The sequence below is a fragment of the Castor canadensis genome, chromosome 3, assembly GCF_047511655.1.
Source record: "Castor canadensis chromosome 3, mCasCan1.hap1v2, whole genome shotgun sequence".
NCBI classification, from domain to species: Eukaryota; Metazoa; Chordata; class Mammalia; order Rodentia; family Castoridae; genus Castor; species Castor canadensis.
The window spans coordinates 131451600-131475257 of NC_133388.1; the positions used below are offsets into that span (position 1 = coordinate 131451600).

A 23658-nucleotide genomic window follows, 5' to 3' on the forward strand; every position below is an offset into this window, starting at 1 on the left:
ACAAAGTAGCTATTTGGAATATGGTATGAATATTTTCAGCTCTTTCATGTTCAGACAGCCAAATGATAACGTACATCAATCATTATGGGATCAATAGTGGTGTGTGTGTGTGTAGGTGGGGGGGGGGTTTGTGCCTAGGTATTTTTAGCATGAAATACATTCCAACTAGTTCCAGCATCCAACACAGTGTCGCCCACAGCACATGCTCAGTCACTACAGTTGACTGAATAAGTGGATGGATGAAATTCTGGTGTTTTACTGTTACATATTTTCCATAGTTGAGGATAATATTTTTGGTTTCTGGTTTCTTTAGGGAAGGAAATGGTTTTAAATGACATCAATGACTATAAAAGTTTTGGGCTGGGGGTGTGGCTTAGTGGTAGAATGCTTACCTAGCATGTGCAAAGCTCTGGGTTCCATCCCCAGCCCCACAAAGACAGAAATAGAAATAAAAATAAAAACAAAAAAAAAATCTCTTTGAATTGTGGCAAGAAATAACAAGAAAGAGTCCTGTCTCCTCAAATAATTTTATGTTAAACCTTGGGGGAGGGACCAGGCATGGCTACTCATGCCTGTAATCTTAGCATTTGGGAGGTAGAGATCGGGAGGATGGTGGTTCAAGGCCAGCCTGGGCAAAAAGTTAGCAAGACAAACAAGCTGGGCAGAAGTGGCACACATCTATAATCTCAGCTGTGCAGAGGGCGTAGGTAGGAGTGTTGGGGCTCAGAGACAATACCAGAAAAACAACTAAAACAAATGAAAGGGCTAGAGGCGTGGCTTGAGTGGTAGAGCATCTGCCTAGCAAGTGTGAGGCTGAGTTCAAACCCCAGTTCCAACAACAAAACAAAACAAAGAACCCTTTAGATACTTACATATCCCTTAGAGCAACGACATTGTGGAAGATGGCTGCTCCTGATAGAATTCCTTTTTGGTGGTGTTGGGACTTGAACTCAAGGGCTTCAGACTTGCTAAGCAGGCACTCTGTGGCTTTTTGCTCTAGTTATTTTTGAGATAGGGTTTTGCTTTTTTTTGCCCAGGCTGACCTGAACCACTATCCTCCTATTTTAGACTTCCCACTTGCTGTAGCTGGGATGACAGAAGTGCTCCACTGCACTCAGCTATTGGTTGAGACAGGGAGTCACAAATTTTTGCCTGGGTTGGCCTCAAACCACGATCTTAACCAATCTCAGTTTCCCAAGCATCTAGGATTACAGGCATGAGCCTGGCTCCTGATAGAATTATTACCTGTGTGCATGTATGGTCTCATGAATGTAACTGAGGACTGAGGTGCAAGTGGTAGTATGCCTGTCTAGTAAGTGTGAAGACCTGAGTTTAAACCCCAGCACCAACAAATAAATAAATAGAAAGGGAAAATAAATAGATAAGAGAACATGAATGTAACTGCATGCTTAAGTGTGTTTTTCCACAGAAGACTTGAAGATGACTGTTTACGTGGGTTCTGCAGAGCCTCTGCCAGCTGCCATGCTTGCCAGCTGCCATGCTTACCAGCTGCCTGAGGAGGTGATAGGCCTGACAATGCAGGTTTAACGAGGTGCACAATCAGGGTACCTCAGGATTATTCAGAGTAGTGCTGCTCCTCACTTCTGATGGTATTGCTTTTTGTTTCCTTTCTCTCTCTGGCCTACAACTGTCCTTACTTTAAATCATGTCCAGGAGCCAGTGAGGCCAGCCTGTGCACAGGCCTCCAGGCTCTGTATTTCCCTCGCCGAACCACTTCACCACACACAGTGTGCACAGTGGCTTTGGTGACAGCATAGTCCAGTTGCAGGCTGGGATGCATTTTCAAATCACTTTTCTCAGTTGATAGCCAATAGCCCAGAAATTTGGTAGAGTAGGTCATGAGCAAAGCCAGGCCCACAGAGTTTCAAAGGTCCAGGAGAGGCCAGGAGGCTGGTGGGCAGGCCATTCATGCCCAGGCCCTGTGTACTGTGTCCTGCCCAGTGCACTGGCTACAAAAGGGACCAGTGGGATGACTTGATTTTGGAATATGCCCCTGCCATGGTCAGGATGAGTACAGGGAAATGAGACTATCCTAACTGCTCCAGGCCATTAGTGCAGATTAGTTCATAAAGTCAACTCTCGCTCATGTTCTATTTTACAAGAGACTGTTACCGACAGAACCGTGTCTCCTCCATATTTGTACATTGAAGACTTAACTCTTAATAACTAACGATGTGACTGTATTTGGAGACAGGTTCCTACAAAAAATAATTCAGAGCTGGGCACCAGTGGCTCATGCCTATAATCCTGGCTACTCAGGAGGTAGAGGTTAGGAGAATCTTGATTGGAAGTCAGTTTGGGCAAATAGTTCGTGAGACCCTATCTAAAAAAAAAAAAAAAAAAAAAAAACCATCACAAAAAAGGGCTGGTGGAGTGGCTCAAGGTGTAGGCATGAGTTCTAACCACAGTACTGCAAAAAAAAAAGGGAAAAGAAGTCATTAAATTAGCATTTTAACTTAAATGCTATGAGGGTGGAACCTAATCTAATATGACTGAGTCCTTACAAGGTGAGAAAATTTGGACACAGAGATGTGCAGAGGGAAAGACATAGGAAGAAGATCTCAGGAGAACCAAGACAAGGAGAGAGGCCTCAGGAGTGAACTTCTCTACCCACACCTTGACTGTGACTTTCAGCTTCCAGACCTGGTTTACCAGGTTTCCTCTAAGCATCTTGACATCCAGTGGATCTCAAAGGGTGGTCCAGGAGCAGCATCAGCTGCCACTCCTGAATCTTCCTCCAGACCTGCACCACAGGCCTTAAACCTTGGGGCATGAGGCCAGGCAATACAGGCAGTGAGGCTTCCAGGAGATTCTGAGGCACGCTCAAGTTTGAGAGGGCCAGCCCTCGTTCTATCAACCCATGTGCTCTGTCTTTTATATGCCTATGCTCCAGGCCTTGCCTCCTCCCTTGCTACATCCTTCCTTGAAGTTTTTTCCCCAAAGTCTCCTTTCTGGCTACCAGGGCCCTGTTCATTCTTCAAGGGAACACCTGACTGCCACTTGTTTTAGGAAACTTTTTCCCTTTACCACTTCCTGTCCTTCTAGCTAGCTGTGTTCTCTGCAGAATGATCTTCCTCATGCTTTGTGCCTTTTTTTTTTTTTTGCCTCCCTTTCAGTTTTCTTGCTCTGTCTTGGGCCATTGTTGTGCTTGTTACATTAAGCAGATAATGTAAGGTGAAATGCTCATGTCCCTCACACATCTACTATGGTTCCTGTGACAGGGACGTGCCTCACTGAGCTCTGTACTAAGTGATTACTATCAGCCCAGACAGCCTGATTTAAAGTGCACTGACAAACTAGCAGTGGTTACTTCAGAAAAAAAAAATATTACAAAAAAGGACTCCAATTATAATTTGACAGAGCAAATGGTTTAAAAAGATTATATTACTCTTGCCTATCAAATCAAGAAACATTTGTGATGTGGCTCCTTGTCCCTTCAGGTGCACCCACTGTCTACACCAAAGTGACTTGTCCCAGGCAGTTTAAGATCTGAGGATCAGGGCTGGCAGAGTGAGAGGCTCAAGTGGTAGAGTGCTTGCCTAGCAAGCATGAGGCTCTGAGTTCAAACTCTAGTATAGCCAAAAAAAAAAAAAAAAAAGATCTGAGGATCAGCCATCAAGTGTTCAGAACTGAATGTGACCCTCCTGTGTGGTACGACTTCCATGTAATGAGAGAACATGGCTTCATGTGGGGCCTTCTCCAGCTGCTAGATACCTGGGATGGTACCTGGAACCATACTCCTTGTCTTGGCTTCCACAGGGAGCTTGTGGTCAACTAAAACTGCCAAGTCACCCCACCTCATTTTAACTACTATGAATCAGGCCTCCAAGAAACAGTACTTTCTCAGAGATTATATCAACAATGACTGTGTTGTTCCAAAGAGAGAAGCACAAATATTGTGTATTTTTGAACATGACTGCCTCAAGTGGGTTTTGAGCAAGCCCCATTTGGATGAGTTCCACTGAATCTAATATAGCACTCATATAAAGAAGTCTTGCACATTCTTCAAGCTGACAAAGTACAGGTCTAATCTACATGCCTGTACCATAATTCTGAATCCAAAAAGCCCACAAAAGCCAAAAGATTTTTTGAAGAACTCATTTGATGGCAAAAATTGACTTGAATCTATTTATAGGCTGTATTCATCCTGCTTAATATGAGTATTCAGGCATGTTTTTGAGAAATGTTTAATTTGATTGAAGTTTTTCTTCAGTGTTGACTGAGGTTTGACCACTGAATATTCAATACATTCATTGCATTAATCTTTTTTAAAAACCTCAATTTGAAAACACAACTAACCCTAAAGGTAGCAGGTAAGGGATTAAGGACCTATTGTCTATGTCCACACACAGTGTAAAGCTATATAAAAAAATTCATATATAATTTTTTTGCTTTGTGACACAGTGTCTACTTTTGGGGCTGTAGATAAGACCCCTTTTAATTCTAGAGGTTCTGTGCTAAGATTGCACATTGGCCAATGATTTTTTTCTAATGTCATTCCAATGATGTTAGATGGAGGCCACTGAGATTGCTCCTGTCATCTCCACATTTAAAGAAAATACTCAAGATCCCATGATGGCTATCTTGGGAACTCTGTGACATTTTTGGCACTCTTACCTGAAGTATTTAATAGATTTAAGAACATAGAAAATTGAACAGGAAAGCTCTCTTTTTACACATGTATTAGATAGAGCTTGCTGAGATCATTTTTTATCTTTTTTTTTTTTTTTGCTGGTCCAGGGTTTGAACTCAGGGCCTCACACTTACTAGGCAGGTGCTCTACCACTTGAGCCATTCTGCCAGCCCTTTTGTGCTGGCTATTTCTGAGATAGGGGCTCAGGAACTATTTGTTTGGGGCTGGCTTTGAACTGTGATCCTCCTAATCTCTGCCTCCTGAGTAGCTAGGATTTTACAGGCATAAACCACTGCTACCAGGCCTTTTTAAACAACCAGTTTTAATACATCCTCAGGAAATGAAGCATAAATGGTATTGAAACATTTTATAGAAGCATGTACTCCCTACAAATTGTTTTTAAAAGTCTGAGTGGTGAGTTAGTTCTTGCATGAGGGGAAATTTCTCCTTACCATCTTGTGGCCTTCACTGGAACACTTTGTATATCATACCCTTGCCCCTTTAGAACACTCCACTGAGTCAGGGAGATTATGTTACATAGTATTCATTTTATTTCACAAGGAAACAAGAAACAAAGTCAATTTATTTTTTCTGTGGCTTTGAGTGCTCCTCATTGGTTTGCTGTTAAACCGAGATAGGCACTTTCTTGATCTGCCAGGGTTATTGTGGTGTGAGTTGGAGATCATTTTTTTTTTTTTTGTGGTACTGGGGTTTGAACTCAGTACCTATGCTTTGAGCCATTCCACCAGCCCTTTTTTTGTGATGGCTTTTTTCAAGATAGTGTCTTGTGAACTAGTTGCCCAGGCTGGCTTTGAACCAAGATCCTCCTGATCTCTGTCTCCTGAGTAGCTAGGATCACAGGCGTGAGCACTGGTGCCTGGCTTGGAGATAATTTTTGTGCCAAAGCACAAAAGAGCCCTGAGTATATGGTGGGTATATTGGTATCTTCATGTGTTTATAATCCCCATTTCTGTTATCACAAATAGCAAAACTCAGCTTCACTTAATTAAAAAACTTCGTAGAGCAAAAATGTGGAGTCCGCAGGCAGAAGGAAACAAGAAGGGAAGACACTGAGGAGAAAGGTCAGAGTTGAGAAGTGCTATTGGCTGAGAGAGCAGGAAATGCTTTGAGTCTGCTGTGGAAAGTGGCCAGTTAAAAGCAGAAGAGCTGGGGAGGCCAGCAGTAGACACGTTTCATTGGATTTGGTGGAACATATCAAAAGTGGTGTTTCAGTACTGAGAGCATTCAGGAGCTATGGTAGTTAAGGTACCGACACATAGTTTATGGGATTCACAAGAAGAATAAAGGGAAACAGGCACTGGAAATGAGGTTAGGGTGAAGTTGTTACAGTGTTTTTGATTTGTCCACTGTGTAAGAGTGGGTCTCTCTTTTCATCACTCTTTTTTTTCTTTAGTTATATTTTATGATAAACAAAGCATAATATAGAAATTTGAAGTTTCATTTCAGAAAACATCATAGATGATATTTTTACCTGATATAAAAGTTATTTTATACATAGCTTTCAGAAGTGTATCTATTTTACCAGGACTCTTGCTTGTGTCCTAGAGGGCATGGCCAATATGCTTTTCTGATGGCTTCTGATGAAGCAGGCAGTGGAGCAAAGGCTCAAATGGGAATAAAAGGGGAAGTCAGACGGGAAATAGAAAAGCCACATTGAGGGGACCAAAACAAGGTGAAGATAAAGTTTTAGTAACTTTCTACAGACTTTTCACCTTAGGGATTCTTTACACTTTCTCTCCATTAACAAACTGGGTAATACACATGGTTTTCAAATGAAATGTGAACAAGGGGGTATGCAGGGAGAAAACTTGCCATTGTGAGTCAAGGGACCAACTATGAGATGTTATATAATAATAACATTCTATCTTTGTGAATATGGCACTTGTGAATCAAAACTTTTATTTATTTATTTTTCATGGCACTGGGGTTTGAACTTGGCCTCATGCTTGCGAGTCAGGTGCTCTTACCACTTGAGCCACTTTAGAAAAGGGTTTTTTGTTTGTTTGTTTGTTTTGTTTTTAAATCACACAGGAAAAAGCTAAAATTTAGGGAAAAGTAAAATATTTGATCCCTTCTCCTAGGCATTGGAAGCCTAAACAAAACATACAAAAAAAACTTAATGGAGCCTTCAAACCTTATTTGAGAACAAATCCTATTTGGTCCCTTTCAAGGTATGTTCCGTTACCGAAGCCATCGACCCCTCAGTTTTCCCATCTGAAATGCCCAAAGGATGAAGGAAGAACTTCCACATGCAATCACTTCTCATCCCCTTCTCCACCAACTAGTGCTCATTTTTACATTGACTTTTGTTGAGAATGTGAAACACAAGGAAAAAAGCCTGAGATGTTACTGGGCCAGGTATATTAAAATAAAATCAAAAATAGAATTATTAGGTATATACACAACAGCATAAGTGAAACAATATGAGATAGCAGTCATTCAAGCTTACAGTAGAAACACTGGGTAAACAAAACCTCTAGAGTCTCCTCAGTCACTTCCCTTCATATCCTAAGGTATAAATAGTCTCACACACATCTTATACGATTTAGAAAAGATTGCTGATTCACAAAATAACCCAAAATATGGTATTTTTACTTTCTAGAGTAAAACTAAAATTACTATTTCATCTTTAAAATAATGTTCAAATCATTTGAAGCAATGAAGGAAATGTTTATGTTTTGGAGTGTCCTATAAAGTTCGGCTGAGATTAAGATCTTACTGTTCTTCCAAATGACACTGTCAAAAAAGTCTTCATGTAGGAAATCCTGGAGTTGAAAAACTGGACCATTAAAAACATTCCACCGCAAGGTCAAGCAGTTTTTTCTGAGGTTCTTTGTCTTTTCCTGGGAGGCCTAGCCTGGGTGAGTGTTCATCAAGGACCTTCCTGCAGGGGGCACGCGAATTGCAGCTGGGGCTGCCACCTGTCCAGCAGATCTCTCAACTTCCAGGATAGGAAAATGTTTAACAGTCTCACATTTCAGTAGGGAGGAGGGACAGTTGGGTGGGTGGGGGAAGGGTGGGGGTGGGGGAAATCGAACCCAAAAAAACAAAAACATTAAAATCTGGAAGAGACATTTTGAAGCTGCTCACTTCACCTGTAAAATCTAACAGGCTGGATTAGTAAATTAAAAAAAAAAAAAAAAAAAGCCAAAGCATAGAGAAAATACAAAGAAGTGTCATGCATGCATCTGGTTATTTTTGCTTTATAAGTGAATTTAGTTCTACTACTACCAGGGATTGGTTGCAATGGCCTCTGAACCTTTGAGTCACACAGCCAACTGTGAATGCAGGCCCAGTGTGGATGCACTGCTGGGGAGAACAGCTGTCTTCTCTGAAGGTGATATTCTGATGTTGGTCAGGCAGAACAAGATGACTAGCTGAGGCGCAGTCCAAGCTGCATCCCGGTGGGCAGCAGCCTAAGAGAACGGAATACTTCCCGTGTCAAAGGTGTTCTTCCTGCATGATTTAGCCTCTGTTTTCAGGAGCCAGGCGTGCAGATGATCCCAGTATGTGAAATAACCAGTGTGACCAGTGTCCATTACTTCTTCCCATCACTGAGTGAAGCCTCCCAGGCGCTAGGGTTGCTGCTGATACTGCCCCTCTGTGGCGGTGTAGAAGTCATCCAGGACGCTCTGCAAGTAATCAAACGTGGGCCTCTCCTCTGCCTTTTCTTTCCAGCACATTTTCATGATGTCGTAGAGCTCATCCGGGCAGTTCTCCATGCGGGGCATCCGGTAGCCCTGAGACAGTGCCGTCATCACGTCAGCGTTGGTTCTCCCTAGAGCCAAAAACCACATGCTGTTTAGAAACTGACCAGAGGGCCAAGTACTGCAGGGATCTGTTTGCTACTCCCCACAATCATCGCTGCAAAGAGCTTTACTGAGTGTATTATGGGTTGAGTGTGTTCCCCAAAACTCACAGGTTAAAGTCCTAACTGCTAGTCCCTCAGAATGTGATTGTACTTGAAGATAAGGCCTTTAAAGAGGTTATTATGTTAAAGTAAAGTCGACAGGTTTGCATCCTAATCTAATATGACTGGTGTCCTTCTAAGAAGAAGAGAGTAGGACATAAAAACACCCAAAGGGAAGACTAAGTGAAGACACAAGGATGAGATGGTCACCTGCCAACCAAGAGAGACGCCTCAGATAAAACCAATTCTGCCGACACCTTGATCTCTCAGTCTTCCATCCCCCACCACTGTGTACAGGTAAATTTCTGCTCTGTGAATCACCCAGTTCATAGTACTAATGACTGCCCAGATTATGATGGATTAAGGAATTCTGTGAGCAATCAATAAATACATTTTAGTATGGGGGCCCAAGACGCATTCGGTACAAAGCAAAACCAGGCAAATGTGATTAGTAGAAGCCAAACAGAATTATCTTTAATGATGAAAGGATAGTAGGGGCTAGGGGTTTGGCTATAGTGGCAGAGCACCTGCTCAGCAAGTGTGAGGGTCTGAGTTCAAGTCCCACCACCATTACCATACACACACACTAAAGGATATTGGACTTGACTGCCCTTTTAAATTAACCACGCAAACTCAATTTTAACTGTCTATCTCAGTTTCTTTGGTAGGGTAGAATTGTTTTCAGCTTCAACCTATATTTGCCAAAAATATTTTTGTATACATTTCATACATATATATATACATTTACTTTTTTTTTTTTGAGAGAAGGTCTTGTTGCTGTATAGCCCAGGCTGGTCTTGAGCTCATGATCCTCCTGAGTTCAAGGGCTGGGATTATAGGCATGCACGACCACATGTAGCACTAGTACTTTTTTTAAAATTTGGGGCTGGAGGTGTGGCTCAAGTGGTAGAATGCCTGCCTTGAAAGTGTAAAGCTCTGAGTTCAAACTACCAAAGAAATGATTTTTCATTATAAGTCAGCATCCTTCTATCAACCAAAATAATTTATAATGTGATTGCCAAATAGTTATAAATTCAGCACAAATATGGAAAGGAACTATGGCTGGGATCATCTGAAGGACACCTGTCTATAGCTTGTGCCATGTCACTTGTGGGAAACTTTATCTCCTAAAAGCAAGGGATTGAGAGGCAGAAAACTGCATGCGAACCATAGCTCTCAAGGAGACTGCTTCCCGTACTCGTTATACTGCCCCAGTCTTCAGTACCTGGCCAGAGTCAAAGCTCATAACTGAGTCTGGAATTTGCATTTTCTCAACATCTGGTGCTCACTATCCGTGAGGAGCTCGGCAACAGGGCTGATAGTGGAGGAAGGCTTCAAATATGGTTAGACAGCTCAGGCTGAACTGTCAATCTTAGATACTGAGCAAAAAGGTCATTAGGAGGAAAAATCATTTTAATAATAACATTTGCCTCCATTAATAAGATGGAATAGAGGAAGGCGCTCATTCAGCAGTTTGGGGAGCACCTGGTTTCATCTGTATCTTTTGCGTATTTTGTGGATTCCCTGTCTACAGGGATGGGAGCTTCTCCGCAGAGGGCTTCATTCATGCAGAATGTACTGTCTGCATCTGAGAGGAGCCCCATTTATCACAAGCAATTTCCTGTCCATAGCTTCAGATCCCACCACCAGCAGTCACTGGAAAAATTCTAAAACATAGGTCACTTTAGGGCCAATGACTACTAGAATTAAAACAGAAACTCAATTATTCTGTAGTCAGTGTTTTTCAAATTGGGAGTCATTACTCATTTGGGGTCAACACATTGATGTCTTAGGGTTCTGCCAATATTTTAAAAAATGAACCATAACAAGGTACACAGCAAAGATCAGAATACGGTGCATATGGTAACGGTTAGGGCAAGCTTGTGAAACTTCTCTCATATTTGGAATGGGTTCCTGTGTATTTCTCACAGTGGGTAATGATCAGCAAGACCCTCCACCTTTCACAGACCTTCTCGTAAGGACACAGATGCTGCAGCGCTCTCCCGGATTCAAACCCTTGAAGAATGACTGTTTCTGTCTTGGAAGAGCTCTGATTTTAAATGGAAAGACCCAAGCCAACTTTATAATCCTTCGTATTCCCTTGAGAGTTGTTTACTTGGTGAATGAATTTTTTTGTCATCTACTTCTGAAGCACAATTTTCAAATATTTGTGTAAATGGAATTTTCTAACTGGAAGATTTCATTTGATTTTCATTGCCTGAAGCCAAAGAACAGATTTACATTGGTTTCTTTATTTTGGAGTTTTGGTCTGCATAACATCATGTGGCTTCAGCATTGCTCTGACTCTTATAACTAAGCAAGCTTATTTGGATAAATTTCAAAAGGAATGTCTGTTTCTACTTCTGCATGGGCCAAGGGTAAAGCTCTGATCTCTAATGGGAGGTAACATCCAAGATGATATAGACAGCAACCGGGCCTGCAAACTCAGTGAGGAGCAGCTCTTTCACTTCCCTTCTTAAGAACCCCCAAGTGCATAGAAAGTCAGAACATGCCCACAAAAGATAAACCTTTCTAGGACCCCCCCTGCCCCCAGTGCAGGTGTTTTCTTCCTGTTCCACTGTGCTCTCCTAACTCTAAGGAAAACGCTCTCAATAATGCAGAGAAAGCCCAGGGCCACTCCATCCGGCCTGGGGCATTTCACTTGATAAAAGGAGTCAGAAGAAAAGAACCTGAAGTCTATCCTATCTTTTTAGGCACAAGTGAATTAAAACAAAACAAACTATTAAGTTCCAAGTCTTAAAGAAGAAAGAAAAAGAAGGGAGAAAGATCTGGATCAGAACCTACAATTACACTTGGTGGTTGGTGCTTGAGCTGTAGCTAGGGTAAAGAAGGTGAACACCCATTGGCTGGCAATCCTCTTATAAGGCCAGTAATTTCATGTTGCATCCTTCATTCTTTCAAGAAGCACTTAGCGCTGATCACTGTGGGTCGTGAGACAGCACTAAGCTCAGAGAGATGCAGAGATGCTTAAGACAGAGTGCTGTTCTCAAACGGCACAATCTAGTGGGGAAGATACCCTTGCTAGAGGGAGTTGGGGGGCAGGAAGTGGCATTTGGAGTGAGCAGGAATTAACAGAAGTGCAGGAAGGAGGGTAATGTGGTCCATCAGAGATTAGAAAAGGAATTGGGTTAGCTGCGGGAGAGGGAAACCAGTAGCTCCATGGGCCAGTACAATATTCTTGTGTCTTTTAAATTGTTTTGTTTCTATTTTTTGTAGTACTGAGGTTTGAACTCAGGGCCTTGCACTTGCTAGGCAGGCACTCTACCACTGGAGTCATGTCTCCAGCCCTTTTTGCAATTAGCTATTTTTTGAATAGGGTCTGCCTCCTGCATAGCTGGGATGACAAGTGCTATTGCTACCACACCCAGTTTTTTATTTTTATTGGTTGAGATGGGATCTCAAGAACTTTTTGTCTGGGCTGGGCTTGAACCACAATCCTCCTGATTTGTGCCTCCTGAATAGCTAGTATTGCAGGCTTGAGCCACTGTGCCTGGCCGATACAGTTTTTAAAGACGCAGGGGAGCCAGGCACAGTGGCTCACACCTATAATCCAAGCTACTCAGGGAGCTGGATTATGGCCAAAGGCTAAGCTTGGGCAAAAGCACAAGACCCCATCTGAAAGCAAACTAAAGAAGCTGGCCCCTCTGGGTGAGGGGTGGGAGGAGAAAAAACCCAGCTACCTTGGGACCATAGTCTCTCACTCAGTAATACATCTTTCGAAAATGCAAACTTTTTTATTTTATTTTTCTTAGCATTGCTTGTGGTAAAGGGAGATATTTGCAGCAGGATAAATTTTTTTATTCTGATTTATATGTGGCACAGGGATACTAGATACATCTGGTAAGAAATAACCAGAAAAGACATGATACTTTAGAACATTTTGCCATTTTCAAACTTCTTTTCTTTTCATACAGGCAAAGCAAACAAAATCCAAACCACACGGACCCCTCTTTTTCTTTATAAAATTCACATAGAAATATAAACAGTTTTGGTTTTAAGATAGTGAAGTGAGGATCTTTTGTCTCTCCTCTCATTTTTTCCTTATAATTCACCCTACAACAAAAAGGAGAACAGAAATGGAAACCTAACTGCACCTTTGATGAAACTAACAGAAATGTGGCAGCCAGAGGCAGAAGTGGTCTGACTCAAGAGGAAGAAAGTGTAGCCAAAATGCTTACAGAGGAACAACAAGCAGGATGGTCCATCCCAACACAACCTGGGAAGGCTCCCTAAGGTGGCCAGCGCCCGACAAGGGAGGGTGAGACCAGTGGCTACAGACAAGAGGGAACCCACAGCCTGCCTGGCAGTGCCCCAGTCAACACTGGAGATACTGTGCTATGGTGCAAATATAGTGTGTCGCCCCTGAAACTCCTGTTGAAATTTGATCGCCATTGTGACACTGTTGAGAAGGGAGGTCTCTAGGTTGTTAAGAGAGGTCAATGACTTTCTCACGGGAGTGAGTGTCCCTCTTGAGGGACTGCATCAGTTGCCTGGAGAGTGAGCTGGGTGAAATGATGGTTTCCTCCTCCCCTCCTGTTTAGTCTCTTTGCTTAAGCCCACCTGCCCTTCAGCTTTACACCATGAGCTGAAGCAACACAAGCCCTCCACTAGAAGCTAGGCAGGTGCTGGTGCCATGCTCTTGGACGCCTCAGCCAAGAGGCGTTAGGCATTCTGTTCTAACAAGAGAGTATGAACTGAGAAAAACTGGATGGATGAGCTCGTGCACCAGGCCCAGCAGGGTGTAGAGAGCTTAGGACCATGTGCTGGGTGTGAGGAGAGGGCTCAGCGTGAGCAAGGTGCTGCCACACTACAGATGGATCTTGAGGACACTATGCTGAGTGAAATAAGCCAGGCAAAAGGGCAGAAACTGCCTCATTCTACTTTCATGGGATGTCTGGAGTAGAAATTGCTAACAATGGTTGTCTCTGGGGTGGGAATTGTATGACTGGAAAGAAGGAAGGACACCCTTAAGCTTATATTTCTTTATGCTTTTGAGTTCTGAAATGTGAGCATATCTTATTTAATAACAAGTAAAAGGAGAAAGAGTTACTTCAAATTCAAAATTTGAAGTGTCGTAGTTAGAATGAGGTGAAAATACTAGAATAAATAGCCAAAATTCTTAAAAGTGAATTTTTTTGAGAAGCATCAAAAATGGGGCTCTGGATGGCAATTTTGTTTTTATTACAAGACTTCTTATACCACCTGGCTTTTTAATGTGCATATATTACTTGGGTAAGAATAAAACTTTAATAAAAGTGTCATTGTAAGAAATTAGAAACTTCAGATATTTACCAAACTCTATGATCTCCTTCCCCAAGGATAGTAACATTTTGGTAAATTATACCTTTTTTCCCTGTACAAACAGGTGTTCACATATATGTAACTTTCTTCTTTCTTTCTTGTTTTTTCCCCCTCCTTTCTTTTATGTCATTTGTTGTTTTATAAACTAGACATATAGCTTCTGACACACTTTTTAAAAGACCTTAACATATCCAGCACTGTTCTGGGCAAAGAAAGTCAGATAACAGCTATGAGGGAGTCTCTTCCATAAGCAGTTCTGTAACAGTGGTGGGAAAAGGTATATTTTGGCAACATTCACCAATTCCTACTCTATGAATCAAGTCCTCTGATATTTAAATAACTGGCACTGATTATCTGATCATCCCCAATGCCTGAGGCTCCCAGGATCATCAGTGCGGAACTCGAGAATGACTCACATCTCAGTTATTACAAAGGACAAGCCCACTGGGGAACACACCAAGCAATGGTTTCTGGTTGGTTCCACTATACACTTTTTATTGTGTATGATTCTTAACATTCTTCTACCAGTTTTGTTTAAGTATTTTTTTTATGATTTTTCACCCCAAATATTTCCAAACTCTAGACATTGAGCACAGTGGGTGAGAGGAAGGTCTTAGGAGGCCTATGGGTCTCAGTCTAGTAGCAGCTCTGCTACCAGCCAGGGGCTGAGTTGTTTCTTCTGAGTCTCAGCTGGACATCAATGTAGCATGTCATACATGTAACATAGGTTACATGTTTATCAGGTATTTGATTATATGCATAATGTGGATATTTAATTTTTTCTCTATATAGACAGATAACTATAGACGTAGGCCTAAATAACTGAGCTACAGATACATGCTGTCAGACAGCAGGGCTGATCAGATATATTTTTTCCTAGTTTACTGCAGTGTTAATTTGCTAACTTTGGAGCCAGAGCAGAGGGTGTTTGGAATATGGAACTCTGGCAGGAGAGGGATATCCTGGGACCATGGCTCCGTGCAGCCATCATCCAAAGTTCTTCCACTCCCAGTTGGTCTTGTTCCTGCTTGTTTATGACCCAGCCCTGCCTAGTGGTGTTGTTCTGTCCAAAAGTTCCCCACTTCCACCTCGTGACAAGTGAGATGGGAGTTCTCTTGTGACCACTGAGACTCCTGACCCATACTCGCCCTTAGTTGATGGCCTCCTCTATCACAATGGCTTCCTAACTTTCTCATCTAGAGCATAGAGACTGTCTCAAGATTAAATGGCCTAAGTGAGTCATTCATTCATTTATCCATCAAATACTCATTGAGGCCCAAATCACACTGGCCTCCCGCTCCTGTTTCCTAGCCCCAAGTGCTGGCTGTTCCCACTGCAGGATGCTCAGTTGCTGAAGCTCCCTCCCTCATGTCTTTGAGTTGCTGCCACTACCAGAACCACTGACTCCTGCATCTCTACTTTTATGCGCACCCTAAACCCCTCCACACCAGAACCCTACACTACTGCAGATTGAATGTCTCTCCCCACCAAAACAGTAGCTCTCAAGGGTAGGGGCTAAGACCTACGGCCCTGAGGGTGCCTGGCACACTCAGATATTTTTGTTGTTTTATTTTTATTTATTTAGTTTTGTGGTTCTGAGGATTGTACCCAGAGCCTTGCTCATGCTACATGAGTACTGTATCCCTGAGCTACTTCCCAACCCTCAGATAATTTTTGAATGAATGATTTAAACATTAAAAATTTAATTTTAAATTCATTTCATCTATAGATTTTTGTCAAAAGTCAGGCATTAATGAGAAAGTAAAACATTTGAGAGAAATGCCTCTTTACCATGCTAGCACAGATTCTGGAGGAAGGGAGGGGCAGTGCAGGCAGAATCTGGCTCCCTGGGTTCAAAAGTTAGGAATCTGGAGATACTGACAGCCTTAAGTTAAAGATGGAAAGCCTCTTTCACTGAAAGAGCCAGTTATTCCCTGAAGAAGGAGAGTGTCTACAGTCCTTATTACAAAAGTTCAGTTCCAAAAATAACCAGAAGGCATTGGAAATCCTCGCTTCTCTGTCTGTTTCCTCCTCTGTCAGGGGCCCTGCCTTGCATGGGCACCTGTCTCTAATCCAGGCTCTTCTCCACTCTTACAATAGTGCACACTCTAGGCAGTGAGTAAGTGCTGGAAGAGTAAGCACTCAAGAAAGTACAGGCAGAGAAGTGTCTAAGCATATTTTAGAACAATTTCCACAAAACACAGTGAAAAGCAAGTTCTGGTGAAAGCACTTATTCTTTGCTTTTGGATAGATGGGGCTATTTGTTTTTTTCAATGCCTTCATGCAACTTGACTCTTCTCTCATACAGACCACTCGAATGGAAACAGGTAAGGAAGTGATACCTGGGTAGGGAATCTTCCCATAGGTGACAATTTCATACAGGAGAATTCCAAAGGACCATACATCCGACTTGATAGTGAAGCATCCAAAGTTGATGGCTTCTGGAGCTGTCCACTTAATAGGGAACTTAGCACCTGAGGAAGAAGATGACACATGACTCTTGCTTGGGCACATCAGCTTAAACAAAAAGTCACACTTTCTTCTTTTGATATTTTAAAAACAACTTAAGCAATTATTTCTAATAGATAACACAGATACAACATACAAAATGGAAATGGTATAAAATGTCATATAAAAATATTGTACACTATATGCATCTATGGAATGATCACAATGAAACCCCTTGTACTATTACTACTAATAATAAAAACTATTACTATTTAATTACTAATAAAAACGTGTGTCCCTTTTTCTGCTGGTTTCTTTTGTAACCTCTCAGGGAGATTATAACAAGCTTAGTTTAAACACAAAAGAACATGACATGTAAAGGAATTTGTTCTAAGTGTATGTGTTTGTCCTTCAACACCAGGCTCTAGAGCACAGATCTTTAGTGTTCAAATTTTCCCTCAATTCATGCTTGGTGGTGTACATCTGTAGTCTCAGCTTCTTCGGAAGTGGAGGCAAGAGGATCTCTTGGGCCTAGAAGTTCAAAGCCAGCAAGGCAACATAGCAAGACCCCATTCCCAAAAACCTCATTTATTTTATTTTAATTAACTATTTTTTTCATACTGGGATCACACCCTGGATCTCACACATGCTGAGCACAGTTTCTACCATTGAGTTGTGGTAGAATATGTGTGAATACTCCATAGTCAGAATATGTGTGTCTTTTAATGCATACACTTTTGTAGATAAATGTCTCTAAGCCAGTGCCAAAAATTTCAGATGGTACTCCAAATGGCAATGTCTCATTTTTTCATTTGCTGGAACAAAACATATTGAACTGTTAGGACTGGTGATCAGCCCAGAAGGAGACAACGATGGAACAATGCTTCTATGAGTTGCTGGTGAGGTTGACAGACCTGGGACAGGCAGATGTAACCCAGGGGAAACACACAGAATCCCCTTGAGGAACAAAGGACTCAGACACAGACTGTTATTCCAGGATTATGGAAAGGCTAGGGGTTTCCACCAACCACTAAAAAAAAAGCCTCTTAAATTATGTCTTTGCTTGAGAATTTTTTGTGGTGCCAACCAAAATTGGAAGTCTCAAGAGCAGAAAAGGCAGTAGTGGAACAGCTGTTATGTCCCTGTCAGGCACTGTCACCCATCCCTGTCTTAACCGTCCCTCCCCCCCAACTCCCACCCCTCCAAACACGAACTCTCTAGACCAGCAGCACACAGTTCGGGACAGTGCAGTGATAGGGAGCTTGGCTCTGACACCACAGTTTCAGGATTGAATCTCAGCTCTGCCTGGGTTGCATAGCAAGACTCTGCTCAAAACACCAAAAGAAAACAAAACAACAACAAACCTAAAAGAAAAGAAAAAGAATAGTATTTATGAACCATATCACAGTGGAGTTAACCTAAAGAATACTTTTTTCTTGTTGTTTCACTAGCGTATATCAATTGTACAAAGGGATTTCATTGCAGTTATTTCCATACAGGCATAAAATGTACTCTAAGTTATATTACTCTTTCTTATTCCCCCTTTCCTTAAAAAAATTTTTTAACAGGTTTCATTGCTCTCTTTTCATATAGGTGGATGAAGAACATGGATCACATTTGCTTCCTTTCATTCTTTCCTTTCACCTCTCCTCTCCCACTGGTTCCCACCTCCCTGTCCTCCCATTTTACATAGATAGTACTTTCGAAAAACAATTATTACAACAGAACCATTAATAGACTCTTATGGTACATCTTCAATATTGTATGGAGTAAGTTTTAAAAAAATTATGATTTTTGTAATTGATATGAAAACAAAGATGAAACAATAAGAAAACAGTTAAAAGATAGCTCCCAGCACATACCTTCCCTTGCTGTGTACTCATTGTCTTCAATAACTCTAGCAAGGCCAAAATCTGCAATCTTGCACATGAGTGACTCAGAGACCAGGACATTGGCTGCTCGCAGGTCGCGGTGAATGTAGTTCTTCCGCTCAATGTACGCCATGCCCTCTGCAATCTGGAAACAGAAATAGACCCTCATGTTTGTATTTAGGGTAGACTATCCTGGTGGGCCATCAAGGAGAACCAAAAAATTTGCATTCCTGAAGTCTTTTCATGTACATTATTCTGAGTGTTCAAGTTTTAAGGACAATGGTAAATCAGTCACCATTTGAGTCCTTTCTAAAATGACGTGACCAATTCTCCAGTCATGCAAGCATTTTGCTTTACTAACAATGCATCTCAACTTTGCTGATGTCTGGAGAAACTTGTTAAGACCCTGATAAATCCTCACATGTTGCATACAGATGTCATCGTCCCAGTTTCTTAAGTGAAAAAACACATGCTATGTTCTGGGTGTTTGTGTCCCCCAAATTCATATGTTGAAGTCCTGCCCCCAAAAGTAATGAAATTAGGAGGTGGAGTTGTTAAGAGATGATCGGGTCTTGAGGGCAGAGCCCTCACCAATAGGATTGGTGCCCTTGTAAAAGAGGCCCCTTAGAGCTGCCCAATCCATTCCACCATCTGTGCACACAGTGAGAGGAGGCTTTCTGTGAAGTGACAGTGGCCCTCACCAGGCAGGCACTGAATCCTTCCACGCCTCATCATCAGCTTCCTAAGCCCCTAGAACTATGAGAAATAAGTGGCTGTTGTTTAAGCTGCCCAGTCTTTGTCATTTTGCTGCAACAGCTGGAACTGAGACAACAGAGCTGGAGAAAGTGACATGAGAATAGGAGTAAATTAATAGGGTATCAAGAAGTGGATATGCTTGGTCCACAACATCCTTTCTGTCAAGTTAGTGAACCATGGAACTGGCTCTCCAGGTTCTCCCATGTGAAGTCTCTCAAGATATAACCAGATTCACTCCGATAGCAAAGCATGACAGTAGGAAAGAATCGAAGGGTAAAACAGAACAATGGCATGGGGAGGAGATATTAGTCATGCTTAACAGAAAACAGGGCAGGGCTCCAAAATCAACTCTGGTTAGAATTATTTCACAACAGAATGAATTGATTCTGCCATATTCTACCTTGAATTCTAGGTGGCTCAGTGGGAGGACCTTAGCAGTGTCCTCATTACCATGCAATGTAAGCCTGGTTCCAAGCCCTGCTGCTCAGCAGGATCAGATCCTGGTCATTCAGTCAAGGCTGCTTTTCCTTCCTCTCTGGACCTCTCCCTTGTCTTGCCTTCCGCTCACTAAGCCTTCCCTCAACTTGTCCTCCATTGTTTCTCTTCACTCCTCCTAGGGGTCAATTTGTATAAAACTCACTTGCAGTGACTGAGTAAGGCTTTGTCATTATTTTTATGCTGTTTAATGTACTTATTGTTGCAATGCCAACCAGAAGATAAATGAATCTAAGGCAGAAACCACACCTTATATCTTTTGTATTCTCACTTGTTTCTACTGGAGTCTTCAATGTTGTCACTGAGCCTCTTTGGCAAATATATAGGGGTTTTTAATACTACTATAAAACAGTGTCACTAGCACACTGCTTCAGAATTTGGCAGGTGCTCTTTTTGTAGTCTTAAACATCTTCAGTATGATAGCCAGCATAGCCTACATCTACCTCAAAGACTAGTCAGCCCAGGATTTCATCTCTGGTGGGCACCAAGAAATGCTGTCCAAACTCCTTGAACTCCTGCTTCATCCTTCTTCTCACCATGACCACTCCTTCTGGGTCTCCTGGCTTCTGCACCTCCAGTCTCTGCTTGGAACATTCACTCCTTGCCCCTTTCACCTGACCTATTTATTCTGTAGGTCTCAGTTGAGACGCCACTTTTCTGAGAAGTCTTACCAGCACTTCCTCTCCTCCTCAGGACTCCCAGCTCCCACTTACGTGCCTGTCCATGACAACTGCAGGAGTGTGAATCCCTGGGTGCAGGTGTAGGGCACGTGCATTCCTATAGCCCAGCACTGAGTACTATACAAAGCACTGCCCTTCTAAGGAATCTTAGAAATGGAGTTAGGTCCTGAGCAGGAGTGGACACCAGACAGGGGAGTCTGGACAGCAGTGACTGTGTGTCCCCTCTTTTTCCCCAACTCTCTTAGCCCTTGGCACTGAGGAGATGCACCTTATCCAACACTTCAAAGCATTCGAAATAGCCTTGACAAGAAGTCCACAAAAGGTGGGCGGTAATTCGAGCCCACGTGAGTACTCAGAGCACTGCCTGAGTGTGTGACTTTCTCAAGGAAGCCCTGTAGTCCAGACACTGCAGGGTGTGACATGGCAGTTGGTGGGGGGGGTGGGGAGCAGCAGAAAGATCACAGGCCAGATCTTTCTAGTAGGCATTACTGAAATGGGGATGACGCAAGATGACCTAGAAACAGCTAGGCAGGGACTGCTAACACTGTCCAAGCCTCTTTACTGTTCTTCTTGGTAGCTCACCACTTACCTATCTAACATTCCAATAACCACATACGAACTGGACCAAGAACCCAAAAAAGCTGACATTGGCGGCAATCCCAGCTTAGGCTTGAATAGCTATTAACAGTGGTGACCTGGGCCAGCCACTCCTCCACACGTAGGTGTGCCAGTGCTGTGGACAGGGCCTCCAGACAAGCAAGAGGTCTCACACCACTCTTATGCTCAGTGATGGACTTCAATGATCAGCTCATTATAAGAACATTCCAGGAACTTGACAGTAAGGCTTTTTATCAACCAACCCAAGCTCTGCATTTACGTAAGTCTGCATGCATTTTTAAAAATGAAATAATAACAGCCTTGCAATAAGCCTTGTTTATTTTGGCTTTCTTTTCCATGCCAGAATGCTTTAAGGAGCTCAGATTCCAAACAATAATAAGAGCATTTACCATGACAAGATTCAAAGTAATCACGTTACTCAAGTTGAATAAATAGTAGTTATGGGAGCAAAATAAACAGCTTTCAGGAATAATTTAATTTTGAGACCACAAACATCACAATTCTCCTCTTTTGTAAAGTGGGTGCATTTTCCTTATTTTTTCCCAAATCTGTATGGCTTTTGTTTCTTTTTATTCTGAATTTTTTTTTTTGGTGGCACTGAGGTTTGAACTCAGTACCTCATGCTTGCTAGGCAGGTGCTCTATACTTGAGCCACTCCACCATCCACCAGACCTTTGTTTTTTTTTTTTTTCTTTTAAACCTTTTAGCTAAAGTAAATCTGGCTTTCTGTCATAATAGGAGGAAGAGAACAGAGATTACTTTGGCTAACCAGATCTAAGATCAACTTCTTTCACGGAAGACTTTTTCCTCCTCCCACCTCAGAGCCACTCTGTTCAGCACTGCAGAAAGAACTGTCACATAAATACATCAAACCAAGGTCCCACTGTCCTCAGGACCCCAGGAGAGGGGAGCCCTAGCTTCTTATTTCCTGTGTTCAAATAGTTCAGGGAGGTGACAGGTGCAGGAGTCATATGGAGTTGGTCACATCTGGTGAGGAAAGGGTCTAGTCAGTTAAGGAGGCTTGTGCTCACAGATCTTTAGTATGACTATGGTGGGTTCAGTGGTGTAAGTCTGTCATTCCAGCTACGAGGGAGGCATAAATAGGAGCACAGAGGTCCAGGTTGGCTTGGGAAAAAAACAAAAGGCCCTATTTGAAAAATAACTAAATTAAAAAGGGCTGGAGGCATGGCTCAAGTGGCAGAGCACCTGCCTCACAGGTGTGAGGCCCTTTGTTTAAACCCTAGTATTGCACTCCCAAAGGTTAATTTATCCTTAACAGGAGAAGTTAAACAAAAAGACATGATTGTGTTACATCAGTTTAAACTTTGGGGGTTGGGGCACAGACTATTTTAATACCTAAGATATCCTTACCCCTCAAGAAGCAAACTTCCATGGTGGAGATCCTGTTCCCAATTCAAAAGCACCATCTGAGTGGGTACCCCACAATTTATGTCGAAACTTAATCCAATGCAATAGTATTTAGGAAGTGATAGGGTCATTAGTGCTCCTCACTCATGAATAGGACTGAGGCCTTTATGAAAGAGGCTTCCCACAGAGCTCAGCCCTTGTTTGCCTTTCTGCCTTCTGCCATGTGAAGACTGTCAAAAAGGCCCTTATTAGACAAGAAATGACAGCATCTTGATTTTGGATTTCCAGCCTCCAGAACTATAAGAAATAATTTCTTTTCTTTATAAATTAACTGGTCTGTGGTATTTTGTTATACCAGCACTACAGACTAAAATACATGGTCTACAAGATAGTTTGAAACCACTTTCACCCTAAGTCTTGGGAAGTAATATGGATAATGACATATTTGGGGATAGGATGAGGTCAGAATGAAAACTACCATGTAAAAATTAAGCAGGAAAACATCCTTTCATCCAGCTACTCCCACATGCCATAAAAAAGCAATAGCTATCATTTCCTTTGGAACTTTGGTAGGGCCAAAAGGAAAATTTCTATCCTAGACACATGTCACAGGTTCATGTCAGGGTTTAGAAGTGAATTTAATTTCCCATCTGGGCATTTTGCAGTTAAATTAAGTGCTGACCCTTAAGCCAGTATTTGTTAACTCTGGCCGTGTACCACATGGGGAACTTGTACACATTATCACTCTCTAGGCCCCATCCTAACTAATTAAACTTGAACCTATAGAAGTGGGAACTCCCCAGGTGTTCCCGGTATGTAAGACCAGGCTAAGAACCCATATATAAGCCCTTAACACAGAAGGTGTGGCCCTTGATTAGTGCATAAATTTGAGAAGCGTGGCATTAGATCGTATGCTTGTGATCTTTCTTTAGTTCAGGATTCAAAGTTCTAGGTAGACTGAAACAAAATCTTGGTGTAAACATCTTACCTACCAACAGCCTTACAAGAACTACTATCCTCGTAATGCTTGGGGAGGAAGTCTTGATGCAGCTCAGTTTAAGAAAGAACAAGTCATACAGGGCCATCCTAAAGATCCCAGCCTGAGAGAAAGTGGTGTCAAGTGGGCTGCTGGGTTGGGGGAGGGGGCAGGAAGGAAAAGTGCTCACAATACTTTAGCAAAGTTCCTTCTTAGTCCACTAACAGTTTAAAATAGGTGGATTGAGTTTCTGTTTTTCCTGAAACTTGGGGATCAGAACCCATAGGCCTCACAGCTCAGAGGCAGGGGACATTGAGTCAGGACCACACCACCTCTCCCTGTACATTATGGGTCTGGGGATGTGGCCATTAGTTAGAGAGTTTGGGAAACAGAATCAATATTTTTGGTTTTATGTAAAAACAAATTTTTTTGGGTGGTATTGGGGTTTGAAATCAGGGCCTTAATTTTGCCAGGCAGGTACTCCACCACTTGAGCCACTCCATCATGTTTTTGGTTCTAAATGTGAAGAATCTCTTCTT

The 23658-nt window shown here is 42.2% G+C and overlaps 1 protein-coding gene across 2 annotated transcripts in view; it reads right to left on the reverse strand.

Annotated features, from left to right (window-relative positions):
- Nucleotides 1–5182: 5182 nt before the first annotated feature.
- The window catches only part of Lyn (LYN proto-oncogene, Src family tyrosine kinase), a 114788-nt gene continuing 96312 nt past the window's right edge, over nt 5183–23658 (reverse strand). For both annotated transcript variants that reach the window (XM_020179782.2, XM_020179780.2), the window contains exons 11-13: nt 18218–18371; nt 16250–16381; nt 5183–8453 (exon numbers count right to left, since the gene is read on the reverse strand). In XM_020179782.2, the coding sequence (XP_020035371.1) occupies nt 8251–8453; nt 16250–16381; nt 18218–18371 (489 nt within the window). In that variant the 3' untranslated portion in view covers nt 5183–8250. The remainder of the gene's footprint in view (nt 8454–16249; nt 16382–18217; nt 18372–23658) is intronic.